The sequence below is a fragment of the Protopterus annectens genome, chromosome 14.part0 (genome assembly GCF_019279795.1).
Source record: "Protopterus annectens isolate FY-2018-M chromosome 14.part0, PAN1.0, whole genome shotgun sequence".
In the NCBI taxonomy this organism is placed as follows: Eukaryota; Metazoa; Chordata; order Ceratodontiformes; family Protopteridae; genus Protopterus; species Protopterus annectens.
This window is the reverse complement of record NC_056748.1, coordinates 990,515,887-990,531,497: the sequence shown is the minus strand read 5'-3', so window position 1 is coordinate 990,531,497 and position 15,611 is coordinate 990,515,887. Positions and strand designations below refer to the sequence as shown.

The 15,611-nt window shown below is 42.7% G+C and overlaps 1 protein-coding gene across 1 annotated transcript in view; it reads right to left on the bottom strand.

Moving 5' to 3' along the window:
* Positions 1-5,210: 5,210 nt before the first annotated feature.
* The window catches only part of ZNF511 (zinc finger protein 511), a 374,315-nt gene continuing 363,914 nt past the window's right edge, over positions 5,211-15,611 (bottom strand). Inside the window, exon 6 of the mRNA XM_044056782.1 lies at positions 5,211-6,611. Within this exon, the coding sequence (XP_043912717.1) occupies positions 6,545-6,611 (67 nt within the window). The 3' untranslated portion in view covers positions 5,211-6,544. The remainder of the gene's footprint in view (positions 6,612-15,611) is intronic.

The following is a 15,611-nucleotide window of genomic DNA, read 5'->3' as shown; positions in this document are numbered from 1 at the left end:
GAGCAACATGTAACCAGGGATCGGGCAAGCATCAGGGGGGAAGCAATACTGCAGCATATAGAAGAGAAGGACATCTATGGTTATGGTAACATTTCACACCACTATTCTATGTCCTTCTATTCATATGCTGCAGTATTCATAACATGAGGAGACAAACAATCTATCAAACTTATGGAAGGGCTTGGTTTTGCCCAGATAGTACCTGAGCTGTCTGTGAACATCCAAAGTGTGGAGGATCCTCTCACTGGAAAATTAGGGAAATGCGAAGAAAGTAGGGAGATTGATAGCCTGATTCAGGGATACCTCATTAATCACCTTCGGCATGAAGGATAGGTTAATCCTAACAGAAACCATATCCCTATGAAAGACAGTGAAGAGAGAAGATGCCATGAGGGCTTGCAACTCAGAAACCATTCTGGCAGAGGTAATGGCTACTAGGAGAGACATTTTCCATGCGCAGTGTTGCAGGGAGGATGACACTGCTGGTTCGAAGGGGGCTACAGTAAATTTTTCCAGGACAAAACTGAGATCCCAAGGAGGAGGCACTGGTTTCCTTGGTGGTCTAAAGTGAAGGACACCTTTTAGGAACAGTTTGACTTCCAACCTGTAAGCCAAGGGAGGAGACATAGGTAAACATGCTGAAATGGCAGACAGATGTGCCTTGACTGAGGAATATGACAAGTCGCTCTTCATTAATTCACACAGGTAAGACTGATGGTTCTGATGAAATTTGGTAATAAACCTTACAAAAGTGCTTAACTACAATTACTTGAGCCATTTCTTTCTGTCCGTGGGCACAGTGTCCATGGTACCTTGTAAAATCTGTCATGGCACTAGGGGGCTGGAGGCTGGGAATCTTGGTACTTGGAAGCTGCAGTGAAGGCATCCAAGAAGGCCAGTAGGACTGGAGGGATGGCTGAAGGATTAGAGTATTCCATCTGTAGGAGGTTACAGTACCTCTTTTGAATCTCAGAAACCTGACAGCAATCCCACTTAAAGAAGTCCATCATCTTCAAAATGGTTTCTCCAAAGGGGAATCTGTACCATTAGATTCCTCCTCTGGGGAGGCATAACCCATTGGAGAAGCAATTTAAGTACAGTAGGCAAGAGATTCATCCTCTGATGAATCATCCTCTTCAGCACAGACATCCTCTGCAGGACTCTTCAAATTGGTAGAGAAGAAAGGGCCTGTGCCAGAAAAGAAGGAGCTGACGTCTGGCAGAGAGCCATGAAGGCATTAAAGAGGCCATAGGTAAAGGCCTGCCAGTCAGGAGTTTGATCAGAAGCCTGTTCCAGAGCAGCCAAGGAAACATGTTTAGTTTTTAGTGTCTTTTTCTTTGAAGCTTCGGGAGCCAGGTGATGAAAAGCAGAAGGGCGTGACGTTGGGCGGCATTCCACAATGTCCGTAAGAACATCCTCATGAACCACAATCTATGTCATGCCGTGCGGGCCTTCAGAGATAACCAGCCATGGTTCCCCTCCGGGCACCCAAATCAGATGACTGCGATTCCATCTGGGACGTGCCTACAGATTCCTTGACGGCTTCCACCAAGGTACCCATTAAAGGCAACTCTGTAGATTCTGAAGTGGCCTCCAGGCCTTCATCAGCCTCGGGAGGGATGCCCGGAGTATAAGGAGCAGCTGTAGGATCAGGCCAAGGCTTCTTTGCCTTCTTGAGTTGTGGTTCCTCTGAAAGGCCAGATGATAGGTCCATGTCTTGAGCTAAGCACTTAAGGTGCTGATTCTCCAAATATAACCTAAGGGACCCTAGGCAGCTACGGAGGGTTTTATGAACAAAGGCCTTGCAAATATCGCAGGATGTGAGATCATGGTCTGGGCCTAAGCAAAATAAGCAAACCTCGTGGGTGGGAGTCTTTATGTGGAATCTGCCTTCGACACTGACAGTTACCCGTCCTAGCTGATATGCACTCACAAGAAAAAAACAACACAGTAGCCAAAAGGAAAAGAAAAAAACCCAAAGGAGTACTTATCTGAAGCACAAAGGAGAGTTCTCTGGCAGGCGATGACTGAAGCTGGCAGTCAGAAAGGCGGCAGAAAAGTTCTGAGATAGGTATGTGCTGATGCCCGCTTTATACCCATTTTTTTATGGCCGATGTACACTGAGTAATGTGCGCAGTTGCACGTACTTGCAGTAGCATTTAGCCTTTGGTATACTGGTCGGATGTACGAGTCAGCAGGAGGCGGACTCCACCATGTTATGAATACTGCAGCATATGAATAGAAGGACATCATGTACTACTTTTCTAGAGCAGGAATTCCCAGGGAAATTCTTAGTGAGCTAGGCACTCCACTCACGTCCTAAGTATTGCACAAAATGCATAATTTTTAAAGTTAAATAGCTGAAGACATCTGTATACCACCTTCAGTCAGTCAGCTTAGCAAAGTGCATTAATAAAACTTTTAGTCTGAGTTACAGAAAAGGATGGAAGAATTACCATATGACAAATATCCCTGACACCTGCTGAATATAGGAAAAGAAACATTGCAGGAGGAACACAGCCCCTTTAAACTCATGATATATAATTGTACAGACCTGCAGGATAAGTTAAGAGCCTGTAGTAAAAGAAGACATGGAGAAAGCACGTAAGACATAACATAGAACAGATAATAAAAATGTTCATCTTAGGGAATCCGAACCAGCAGCTAAAATACTTCTGTTAGTACCTACTGCTGAAACCAAGGGCCTTGCTACTTTGCAATAACATTTTGAAAATGTATAAAAATAACTGAAGTAAATTAAAATGTGATACACATTCCATGCCTTGAGTGGATGAAGGGATTGAAAAATTAAAGAAAAAAAATATATACAACTAGATGGACTCTTCCATTACAGAGTCTTACCTCTTACTCTCAAGGGAACACCTGCAACATTTCGGAGGCTGACAAAAGTTGGGTTGACTGCCATCTCAACTAAGTGCAAGTTAAGCATGATAGGAAACTGGTATTTTTGCTAAGTAAAAGGCCAAAGAATAGTGAAATAACAGGTTAAGCAAAATGAAACAATACAAAACTGGCCATGCCACCTGATAAAAAAGTCAATTTTTTTTAGGAATGGCTACTTATTATCCTAACTTTATTCCCAATTCTGATACCGTTGCACAACATCTGATTGACCTGACCTAGCATAAGTCTTCCTTAGAATAAGTCCTTAGGCAACTAAAAGTATCCAATGATAGGACCAAGAGTTTAGCAAAAAAATCAACAATGATAAGAAACAGTACACAGCTATAGAAAGAGAAAGCATTGCCACAAAGTGGGTTATTAACACCTTCAAGTACTGTTTACTGGGTAAATAATTTCTGTTAATCATTGACCATGCCCCTCTGTAATGACTCTGTTATCAGAAGGTTGCAACCCAAAACCACTGTAGTTCTAAGCTCGAGAGAGATCAAGTAATAATTTGACTGCTGAGCCTGGGAAACACACTGCTCTTAGTGGGGCTGCATTTAATAAAAAGTGCGGCATGGGAATAAATTGCAGATATGCAGGCATGCAAACCATAGAGAGGTTCACTCCATGGCAACAAATAAGGAGCAGCAGCCTCTAGGAGTAGAGTATGGTCACAACCTCTTGAGAAAGTCAGATTCCTGACCTCTGGGTCGAGAGAGAGTCCTGAAGAGGAGTTTCCGCAGTACTATGTGAGAAGGAGAAAGATAGTCCAGAAGGTGTTCCTGAAACCTGGAAAACAAATGATTAACCTAGTACTGTATTAACTCAACAAGAAAGAAAAACACTGACACTGACTTTCAGTCTAGGGACTGAAACCAGGAACCCTCCTTTCCATGTTAGTGTCACTGCCACTGGACCAGCAAGGAGTCTCTGCACAGTTAGTTACACAGTTTCCCCCCAAAACAATGGTTTCTATGTTCATCTATGCATCCACTACATTACAAAAAATGAACTTTAGTACTGTATTAACAAACCGGCATGAAAGAAAAACACTGACACTTGTCTGGAGGTTGAATGCAGCTCCCCATCCATGTATTCCATGTGGTCTTCTTTGCCACTGAACCCAAGATATCTCAGAATTGTTGGGTACCTGGTTGCCCCCAAGAGCAGTTGTCTCTCCTTTCAATTAGGAAAGCACCATGATGGCGATTTTGAACACACAAGCATCCAGTGCAGAACAAACAGATAATCTAGTATTGTGCTACCTCTATGAGAAAGGAAAACACTGACCATTGCCTGGGGATTGAACCCAAGACCCCCGCTACATTTTGTCTGGAAAAGAGATGAAAGTTGTCCTGGAACAGAGAAACTAATGGTATTATTCCTGCCTTTAGAGTACCTTTCAGTACTGCAAACACCCAAAAAGGCTGCCTGTTAAGATGGGGTGGACTTATTACAGTGTAGGGGTACAGAGAGAAAACCACTCATGCTAACTTTCCTTATGTAGTACATACTAAACAAGGTACCACTTGTGACTGTTACAAGGGAAATATGAAAAAGCAAAGGCTGTGGTTTGAGTTAACAAATGTCTTTTGTTCTTGGGCTAAAAAATTAAGACACTTGTTTTTTTTTTCATTTAATAGCACTGTCCTTCAAAAGTGCATTTATGTTAGCCAAATTAAGTACCTATCACCTCATTTTGTTAAAAGAAAATACAAATGCATGTACTACTAGCACAGCCTGTGGCCTAAGCCTCCTCAGATTCTGGGAAACCTAAAGGAGTAATTTGTTGAGGTAATTCTCCTTGAAATGCTACAGTTTTACATGTGTGTGTCTACACAGATATATTATACATAAGTACACGAAAACTAAAGATTTTATCATCACTTGAGTGCATTTAAGAATTTTGCCAGGAAATTTAACACACTTAGTTTTAATAGAAAAGACTGATGGAAATACCATTTCTGCATTGGAGGTCTGTATTTCTCAAGTGAATCACATTCTGAAACGTTGTAGGCTGCAACCTTCAAGTTCTTTTTCTACTGGATGGAAGCACATACTGGTATATTAACACTTGTATAAATATCAGGTGAAGTGTCTGAACATGTTCAAAGTTAAAATATTTCTACAAATAGGGAAAACATCTGTATGAAAGAAAATGTTGACATCAGGCAAATAGCTTACAATTTATCAAGCTACAAGAGTGCACAATTTATGTGACACTGACTTCACAGTTAAAGAAACCACATACTTTAAGTAAAACAATGCACTGCACAAGAAAACAGTCAAGCATCTGAAGGTTACTTTTAAAGAAAATATTTAATTTTGCTTAAACATTTTACAGCAAATAAAGCATTACACTCAATTATACATAGCTGTGCTGCAGAAGATAAACTGTCATCTTGCAAATTTCCTTTATGTCTGAACATAATTGATAGGGAAATTACTGCATTTCGGTAATGCCACCTCTGAAACTTGAACCTCTGCCATATGCAGGTACTTAAGAATAAAAAAGTCACTAATAAAGAAAACTTAAATCTAAATTTTCTTCTAACACCTGAATATAGAACTGTCACAATTTTTAATAATCCAGACAATGACGATCTAGAAATGTTAATATGGTAAAGGACGAATTAAGGAATATACTCAAAGTACAAAGAGAAGTTCATTTTTGGCTGCCTAGAACTGAAAAAGAATCAACAAAGTTAAATCTTAAAATCTGTGTAAGAAGGCACACAAAAAGGTACCAGAGGAAAATGTAATACATGAAAACAATGTTTCACTGGGAACACCAATATAATTTTTGGTTATAGACAGCGGACGTGACAACTGCAGACATGAGCAGAAAGGAATGTGATGTACAGTAAACGGAAAGCTATTAATGTGGCAAAAGAAAAGCACTAGCTCGCTGGTATTCTTTTCATTAAATGCATTCCATTTCACTCCAACTCTCAGTGACAACTAAGCAAACCAGGCATATGCCTAGTGAGCATACTGACCACTGCACAAACTCCAACTCTGAATTAAAAAAAATATACATATTTGAATGAAACATAAATGGATATATTCCAAAGATCAACAAACTCCTGCATGACGCTCCTGGTTTTCAAAACACAGCCCTTTCCAAAATTCATCACATTGGAGTTTTCTCATCTCCTTCAGGCTTTGTGCTGCAAATAGCAGCATGTACCTGCAGTAAGCCTGGAGTACTTGTCAATATTTGAATGAATGTCACCAATGAGTCATTATTTATTTTAGCCACAGCCGTCTTCCTTTTACCCTGTGCATTTATCCATGCTGAATGCCTGATTCACACTCTTGGACTTTCGTTTATGCAATGGCAGTTATAATACCATCCACTGCTAAACCAGTATTTCTGCTCCATCACACCGGTCAGCACACCTGTACAGCTACACATTTCTCCTCCTTCATTACTACAGCACCTCTTTATAAAAGAACAGGCACAATCAAATCAGAAGCGGAAGCAGCAGCAGTCTGGATGTAAACCCGATTCTTCCACGTGTTAGTGCAACACACCACCCATGCAGGTTACACCTGCTTTACACCACTTCAGCTTGCTCACAAACTGTATCCAGTTATACACTAGTTATATAACTTTCTTCTGCTGAATTAGCTATTTTCTTCTTGCACCTTTAAAACCTCTTACCGAACCATGGCCAAAGCAAATTGTAGCTGGGACCCTGAAATTAAAGGGAAAAAAAGAATCTTTGAATCCATTCTGTTATGTGATTTAAATGCAAGTCTAAAAGAAAATAAATAACACTTCCAATGAATGAAAAAGTCAAACCCAGTGTAAGGTGGTCAAGATGGTGAACAGAAGACTCTCATGTTTTTTTTCTTTTTTTTTTTTCCATATACATCTTAATACCATTATCTACATGTTCACTGTGTTTTGAACTCTTACTTCATATAGCTTTTTATGTACTTTACACAGTCACTTTTACCAGACTCCCTGCTAAATGAATAGCAAGTTAATATTGTAATTGTAAACAAGTACTTCTGGATTCAGGTATTCATCTGAAGAAGTCTAAACAAATACACATTTTGATCAAATGACCTGGCCTTTTACTATTCTCTTCTGTACTCTTCAATATTAATGACAATAATAGCGTTGTCGCCTCCCAGTAGGACGCTGTCCGGTTCGATTCTCAGCTAGAGCGTCTTCTGCGTGGAAACACGCATGAATGGGCGTACCTTCGTTGAGGGTTGTGCATCAGGGCTGGTAACTCTGCACATAAAAATCAACTACCAATCATTAGTGAACCAGAGTTCTGCTGTGGCGACCCCTAACCGGGAAAAGCCGAAAGACACAACAACAACAACAACTATATTTTGCATTATTATAATTCCTGAATCTTCTGTCCTCCTAAACCTCACTTTCTTCAAAAGCTTAGATACGAAAACCACAACATATTTATTCATAAGCTAAAACAGTTGTTTTATACGTGCCATAATGCAAGAGCCTTTCATACTCATCTGTCCAATACGACTTATGGGTCCTTGAGCCGTTTGTCAAATCCAAACCAGCAAAAACAGTGAAACAGCCTCAAGCTCCTTTAAATTTTTAATTACCCATAATACGCCCAGAGGTGAAGCTTTCTCAGACTGAGTCTGCTACCATGTGATACAGAGAAACATCTTATAAACTCCCAAAAGGGAAGACAGGCTCTTCAGGTCTTCAGAAGTTAGGAAGGAGAACAAAGGAAGGGCACGTCATATCAGATGGCTGAGGATGAAAGAATCCAGCTTTAAGGTAAATACACAACTACTAAATACTATTCATCTTACACATGAGATCCAACTTGTGGGTTAGAATCCCAAGCTACTTAGAAGTCAGACATTGAGGATAATGGCTCCAAAGAAAAACCCTTTGATCTTGAAATCACATTTCGCATAAAGTGTTTATCACAGGAAGGTAAGGTACACCATGTAGCAGCTGCACAAATTTTGTTCACAGTGGAATTCCTGAAGATGGTAGTGGATGTCACTACCGACCTCAAAGAATGACCTTTTCGTTCATAGGGCAATGGATGACTGCTGGAAGAATAAATAAATGTTATACAACGGTAAAGTCATCTGGACAAAGTAATTTTGGAATCCAAACTTATTTGGAACAAAGAAAACAAACAATTGTGGGTCTTTTCTGATGGTCTTAGTTCCGTGTAGTTAGAACAGCAATAGTCTATGCACATCTAGAGTATGAAGCAAGTTTTCTTCCTTGTTGGAATGACTGGGAAAGAAGACTGGTAGATGGACAGAGTGATTCAAACTACATTTGGATGCCACTTTGGGAAGAAAGAAAGGATTATAAAAGAGGATCCTAGGCCGAATTCCAAAGTCTAGGTCCGGCGTCGGATGTCGTCGCTTCTTCCCTGACGTCAGTGCGTCAGGGGTATAAAAGAACCAGCCGACGCCATTTTCTTCAGTTTTTCTTGCCCCAGATGTCAGGTGCCCCCAGAAGGAAGACAAAACATAAATTTATGTAATAATGCAATGCAATAAAATCAAAAAACAGTAGTTGCAAGCAAATATACCATAAAAGAATACCCCAATCATGTTGTATGAGGAGGTGTTGGCCATTAGGCCTGTCCCAAGAGGGGAAGGAGGGAGGGAAACCTGGACTGCAGCTGTATTAGCACTCGAACATCTACATTTATGGTAGGTACAAAACTGTACTATGTTCATCATGCATACAGCTGCAGTCATAACAGATGGGTAGAATCCCAAAGCTAAAAAAGGGGTGGTAGGCACTAAGTGGAACTAGGAGGAGCCAGGATGCCCTGCAAGACTGCGGTGGCAAAGCCCGCTCTAGATTTGGAGTATAATGGTAGGTGATAGTGCTTGGAGAAAGTATGTACAGAACTCCAAGTGGCTGCTTCCAAAATATCTTTGGTGGGAACCACCCTGAGGAAAGCTGCAGAGGTAGCTGTGGCCCTTGTGGACTGAGATCTGATGCCTGTAGGTACAGTTTTATCATGAAAAGAGTAACAAAAGCGAATGCAGTGGGCTATCCATTTTGAGATTGTCTGTTTGGAAATAGGCTTCCCTTGAGCACCTGTTGCATAGGATACAAAGAGTTGCTCTGATTTTCTGAAAGGCTTTGTTCTGTCCAAATAATAACGGAGCTGTCTGTGAATGTCCAAGGAATGTAGTAGTCTCTCCCCTTTGTTTTGTGGATTAGGGTAAAAGGTAGGTAAGTGGATAGCCTGATTCAAGGCTACCCTGGATACTACCTTTGGCATAAAAGAAGGGTTGGTTCGTAAGGAAACTCTGTTCTGATGGAAAATGATGAAAGACTGCACAGCCATGAGGGCTTGTAATTCCGAAACCCTGCGTGCTGAGGTGATAGCCAGAAGGAAGGCTGTTTTCCATGACAAATATGGCAGTTCTGTTGAAGCAGCTGGCTCAAAAGGAGGCAGGGTCAGTTTTTCTAGAATGAAATTGAGTTCCCAAGCAGGTACTGGTTGCTTCCTTGGGGGGTTTATATTCTTAGCCCCTCTGAATAACTGTCTTAAGAGAGGGTGAGAGAATAAGGGAGGATCAGTGTTGTATTCTGCAGAAATGGCTGAGGCATGGATTTTGATGGAGGAGAATGAAAGTCCACTGTTTAGCATCTCAGCTAGGTACTGTAATATTTGAGGTAAATTCAGTATTTCAGGATTCTGACCCTTTTTCTGATTCCAGGCACAAAACCGTTTCCATTTTGCGGAGTAGGCTTTTCTAGTAGAAGGCCTTCTGGCCTCCAGAATGACATCCTGCACCTCCTTGGAGAGTAGGGTCTGTTTTGGATTTAAGGAAGCCTCCATGCGGCTAGATTGAGTGTTTTCAGCTGACTGTAAAGAGTTTTGAAGTTATGCTGAGTCAGTAGAAGAGGCATTAGAGGCAGGATCCACGGTGGGGAATGTGTCAGGCTCCTCAGGAGTGGGTACCAGTGTTGTCTTGGCCAGTCTGGAGCAATGAGAATCATCTTTGGTCTGTCTGCTCTGGCTTTTAATAGAACTTTGGGCAGCAGAGGAAGAGGTGGAAAGGCATAAACTGTCATTGTTGTCCAACTGAAAGAGAGTGCGTCCACTTTCCAGGCCTGTGGATGAAAGGTCCTTGAGCAGAATTTTGTCAATTGGTAATTTCTGTGGGAGGCAAAGAGATCTATGTCTGGCCTTCCCCATGCTTGAATTATCTTTGTAAAAACTTGAGGATGCAACTTCCATTCATGTGGATCTGTCATATTTCTGCTTAGGTTGTCTGCCAGCGTGTTTTCCTTGCCTGGCAAGAACTGTGCTTGAAGTTGGATTTGTAATTCCAGAGCCATGTTCCAAAGAGACATGGCTAGCCTGCATAGGGGGTACGAATGGGTTCCTCCCTGTTTGTTTATGTACCACATCACTGTGGTGTTGTCCGTCCTTATCAATAGCTGGCCTGGATGCAGTAGGTCTTTGAAAGCCATAATAGCATTTATTACTGCTAGCATTTCCTTTTGATTGATGTGTAGGTGCTTTTCTTTTTGGGACCATTTGCCCTGAATGCACCGATCTGTCATGTGCGCCCCCCAGGCGTAGTCCGAGGCGTCTGTTGTGATGACTTGATTTGCTTGAGGCTTGCAGAATGGGAGACCTATGTTTCTTTGGCATGCTTGAGCCCACCACAGAAATTCCTTTTGAAGACATGGAATAAGTGGTATAACTGTTTCCAAATTGTGGCTGTGTTGAGACCATAAGTTTTTTAGGTACCATTGAAGTTTACTCATATGCAGCTTTGCACATGGGATTAGTAGGATGCAAGATGCCATGAATCCCAGAGCCTGCAGGATTTTCCTTGCAGTCAGCCTGGTGAAGGTTGCCAGTTTTCTGAAGTAAAGAGTTAGTAGCCCTTGTTTCTCTGGCGTGAGGTAGGCCATCTGGGTGTTTGTATTCAAGCTGGCACCCAGGAAAATTATTGTTTGAGAGGGTATTAGTCTTGATTTCTTTTTGTTGACTGTGTATCCCAGAGAATTCAACAACATTATTACAAACGCCAGGTGTTTCAGAAGTATGTGTTTGCTGTCTGCTTGGATCAGGCAGTCGTCCAAATATGGGTATATTTGTATCCCTTGAAGTCTGCAGAAGGCAATTACAGATGCCAGGCATTTCGTGAACACTCTAGGCGCAGTAGATAAGCCAAAGGGCAATGCAGAGAATTGATAATGGGTTGAACCTGCAAGAAATCTGAGGTATCTTCTGCAATCTTGTCTGATTGGGACATGCAGGTATGCCTCCTTGAGGTCCAATGTTACCAGCCAAGACTCCTTGCCCAGCATGGGAAGAAGCTGCTGTAATGTGAGCATCTTGAATTTTGGTACGAGTAAATATGTGTTTAGGATGGATAGGTCCAAAATAGGTCTTCAATCTTTGCCCTTCCTTGGTACCAGGAATAGTCTGGAATAAAAACCTTGACCCTGTTCTTGTGCAGGTACCTCTTGAATAGCTTTCATGCCCATGAGATCTGAAATTTGTTTTTGTGCCAGCTCTGCCTTTGATTGTGTGGCAGGTTTGGCATGCCTCTCATTTTTAGAAGGGTGTGAAAGTGGAATCTGTAGCCTCTGTCTATAATGTCCAGGATCCATTTGTCTTTTGTGACAATATGCCAATTTTTTGAAAATAACGCCAGTTTTCCGCCTAAAGGTGCTGCCAATTGAGCCTTGCTTGGCATGCAAAGGGGAAAGTTATTGGTTCTGCTTTCTGAATGGCTGTGAACTGTCCTCACCACCTCTTGGTGTAGGTGCTTGCCATTGTCTGCCTCTGAATGATCCTTGAGATTGCCCTCTACCCCTCAGGCGCCTGTATCTGCCTCTTTGAGGTCTGTCCGTGGCTGGAAAGGACCAATTTTTTGAAGGCCAATTTCTACTGAAACGTAGAGGTTGTACCTGTAGGAAATCTTTCACTGTTTGCATTGATTTTGCCTTTTCCTCCATTTTTTTTAATACCTCCTCAGCCTTAACACCAAACAATACATCTTTTTGAAGAGGTGCATCTAGTAGTTTAGCTTTGACATGATCTGGTAAGGTTTGTTCTTTGAGCCAAGCATGTCTACGTATGACTGATCCTGTAACAGCAGCTCTACATGAGGCCTCTAAAGCATCAAAACCACATTGCAAGGTATGTTTACCCACTTGCTCTGCACTATGTAACAGATCCTGCAACTCCTTCAAGTCTGGTTGTTCAGGTTGTGACATTTTGCTTTTCAATTGAGATAACAAAAACTGTTGATACTTTAACATATGGAACTGACAAGTTTTATGCCCTCATGGTTAAGGTGGCCGAGGTGTATACCTTTTTCCCCCACCTTTCTAAAGCTCTGGAATCTCTCTCTGAAGGTAGTGGATTTTTGGCAGTGGAGGCCTTAATTCCCTTGGGACCCTGTGAAATGGTCTCTGGGTCAGCCGCATGGCTTTTGTATAGGAATTGGTGTGAATCAGGAACCTGGTAATATCTGTCAGGCTTGACTGGAGCTGGAGGTAAAGAATCTGGGTTAAGGCTGGCCTCTGAATACACATCATCTAGTATGTCTAAAACAGGAGGGATAGCCAGAGGCCTGTGCTGAGGGAGCAATAGGAAATCCCGGAGCCTTTTCTTGGAGTCTGAGTAATCTTGGCCTTCCCAGTGGAAGTGTTCCCTCAAGGCATGCAAAGTTTCCCCAAAAGAGTAGTCCTCAGGGGGGGAGACAGAGGGAATGGACTCCTCTGCATCAGAATCTTCAAAAGGGGAGTATGAATGTTCCTGGTCATCAGAATGTTCTGAAGTAATGGAGGCCTGGTCCGAGGAAGGGTATTCTTCCTCCACTCTGGGCCTTTTGTCCGAGGGGGGTTGGGAACCCCTGATAAGAGTAATCAAATCCTCAGCCATTTTGAGCATCTGCTTTTTAGGCATGGGGCCTTGAGAGGGGCCCTGAGGAGCTTGTCTTTTAGAATGCATGGCTGCTTTAGATTTAGTGAAAGCCTTAATGGAAAAGGAAGAAGAAGGCCTGAAGACACCTTGAGAGGTGGCAGGCCTGTCTAAACTCTGAGTTTCCCCGCCAAGAGTGGCTTCGGTATCTGTAGTCGGGGTGTGGGCCGAAGAGCCTGCGACCTCAGGCACAGAAGACACCACTAATGAAGTGTCATCGGTAGTCAGGGGCTGCGTAGGCGCCTCGCTGAGAACCGGAGCACCAGTAGTCGGCTTTAGCGTGGTTTCGGTAGAAGTCGCGAACCTCGTATGTCGGTCCTTATCTTTGTGTCTTTTACTCAAAACTGGAGTCGGATTATCCGACGACATAAAGTAATTAAACTTTTTGCCAAAATAGTTTTGGGTGAACTCCGCCCGACGCTTAATAGTGCGTCTGTTGAATGTAGCACAAAAACGACAGGCCGAGACGTCGTGGTCTGGGCCTAAGCAAGGAATGCACAGGGAATGGAAATCCTTATGTGGTATTTGCTTCCCACATGAAATGCAATTATTAGCTTTGTCTGACATCTGTCTGAGGCAAGAAAAGTTTCCCCAACAGGGTACTTAGCTTTCAAGAAGACTTCGGTTAAAAAATATTCGTAATCTCAGGAGTTGGCCGACCGGCACTTGCGAACTGCTTCTGCATCGGGCACCGCGCGGCAAGAAAGACTGAAGAAAATGGTGTCGGCTGGTTCTTTTATACCCCTGTCGCACTGACGTCAGGGAAGAAGCGACAACATCCGACGCCGGACCTAGACTTTGGAATTCGGCCGACCGAGGACCCGCCTGACGGCAGGAAAACCCATCTGTTATGACTGCAGCTGTATGCACGATGAATATCATGCTGGAGGGACAGGTTCATAACCCAGAGACTGCCCATGCTATGGAATAGAGTTCCCATACATGTCAAGCAGAGCACCTCACTGGCCCTCTTCGAGAGAAATCTTGATGAGTGGATGGGAAACAGAAAATTCACACCAGGGATCACTCCAGTGGCTTTACTCAACAGAAGCACTAGGAACGAAGGTTGGGTGACATGATGCCAGGGAAATCCTATGGGCTAGGCTTGTAAAGGCTCCAGGGCCATTAGCTTAGTACACACCTATGAACCTATTAGTGCATAATGAGACAACAAACGTCTTTGTGAAAACACAAATAAGGTGGGGATGAGGACAATGCATGGAATTCAGATATTCTCCTGGCTGAGGTTATAGCCATGAAGACTAATGTATTCCAAGATAGGAATTTAAGGAAGAGGAAGAAAGTACAGTTTTGTACCTACCATAAATGTAGATGTTCGAGTGTATACACTGCTGCAGTCATTACACTTGGGTTATCCTGCCGTCAGGCGGTTCCCCAGTCAGCCTGAGTTCCAAAGTCTTGGTCCGGCGTCGGTTGCTGTCGCCTCCTCCCTGACATCAGTGCGACAGGGGTATACAAGATGCAGCCGACGCCATTTTCTTCAGTCTTTCTTGCCCCAGATGTCAGCTGCCTCTAAATAGGTGGGCAATTCCAATTGCTAATAAAACATACATAAGAAAAGCAAAAAACAACTTACAGCTACCAGCAAATACTCCCCATAGGTAGCAAGGGTAGAAGACATAGGTACGTACCAGCCAGTAAGAGGGGAAGGAGGGAGGGTAACCTGGACTGCAGCAGTGTATACACTCGAACATCTACATTTATGGTAGGTACAAAACTGTACTATGTTCATCGTGTTACACTGCTGCAGTCATTCCACTTGGGTAGAATCCCAAAGCTGAGGAAGGGTGGCTGGTTCTATAAGGCATTAGGGGTGGCTATAAGGTCCTGCAGCACTGCAGTGGCAAAGCCAGTTCTGGATTTAGAGTATAGAGGCAGATGGTAATGCTTGGTGAAGGTATGTACAAAACTCCAAGTTGCTGCTTCCAAAATATCCTTGGTAGGTACTCCCCTGAGGTAGGCAGTTGAAGTGGCTGTTGCCCTGGTGGAGTGAGATCTAATGCTGCTAGGTACAGGTTTTCCATGGTATGTGTAGTAGAAATGTATACAATGTCCTATCCATTTTGAAATAGTCTGTTTTGAAATGGCTTTTCCCTGTGCTCCTGCAGCATATGCTACCAATAATTATTCAGATTTTCTGAAAGCTTTGGTTTTGTCCAAGTAGAAGTGTAACTGCCTGTGAATGTCCAAAGAGTGCAGTAGTCTCTCCCCTTTATTCTGTGGTTTAGGATAAAAAGTTGGCAGGTGAATAGTTTGGTTTAGAGCCACACTGGATACCACCTTTGGCATAAAAGTAGGGTTAGTTCTTAAAGACACCCTGTCCTGGTGGAAAATGAGGAAAGGTTCCACTGCCATTAGTGCCTGTAATTCAGAAACTCTTCGTGCTGATGTTATTGCCAGGAACAGATCAGTTTTCCAAGAGATATATTTTAATTCTGCTGTGTTGGCTGGCTCAAAAGGAAGTAAAGTTAGCTTCTCCAAAACAAAGTTGAGGTTCCAAGTTGGAGTAGGTGCTCTACGGGGCGGTCTTATGTTTTTAGCCCCTCTGAGGTACCGTTTTAACAGAGGATTAGAAAAAAATTGGAGGATCCGTGTTGTAATGAGCAGAGATGGCAGAGGCATGGATCTTGATGGATGAGAAGGAGAGTCCTTTGTCCAGCATCTCAGTTAAGTATTGTAGTATCTGAGGAATGTTTGGGACAAGAGGGTCAAGGCTGTGAGCTTGGTTCCAGGCACAGAATC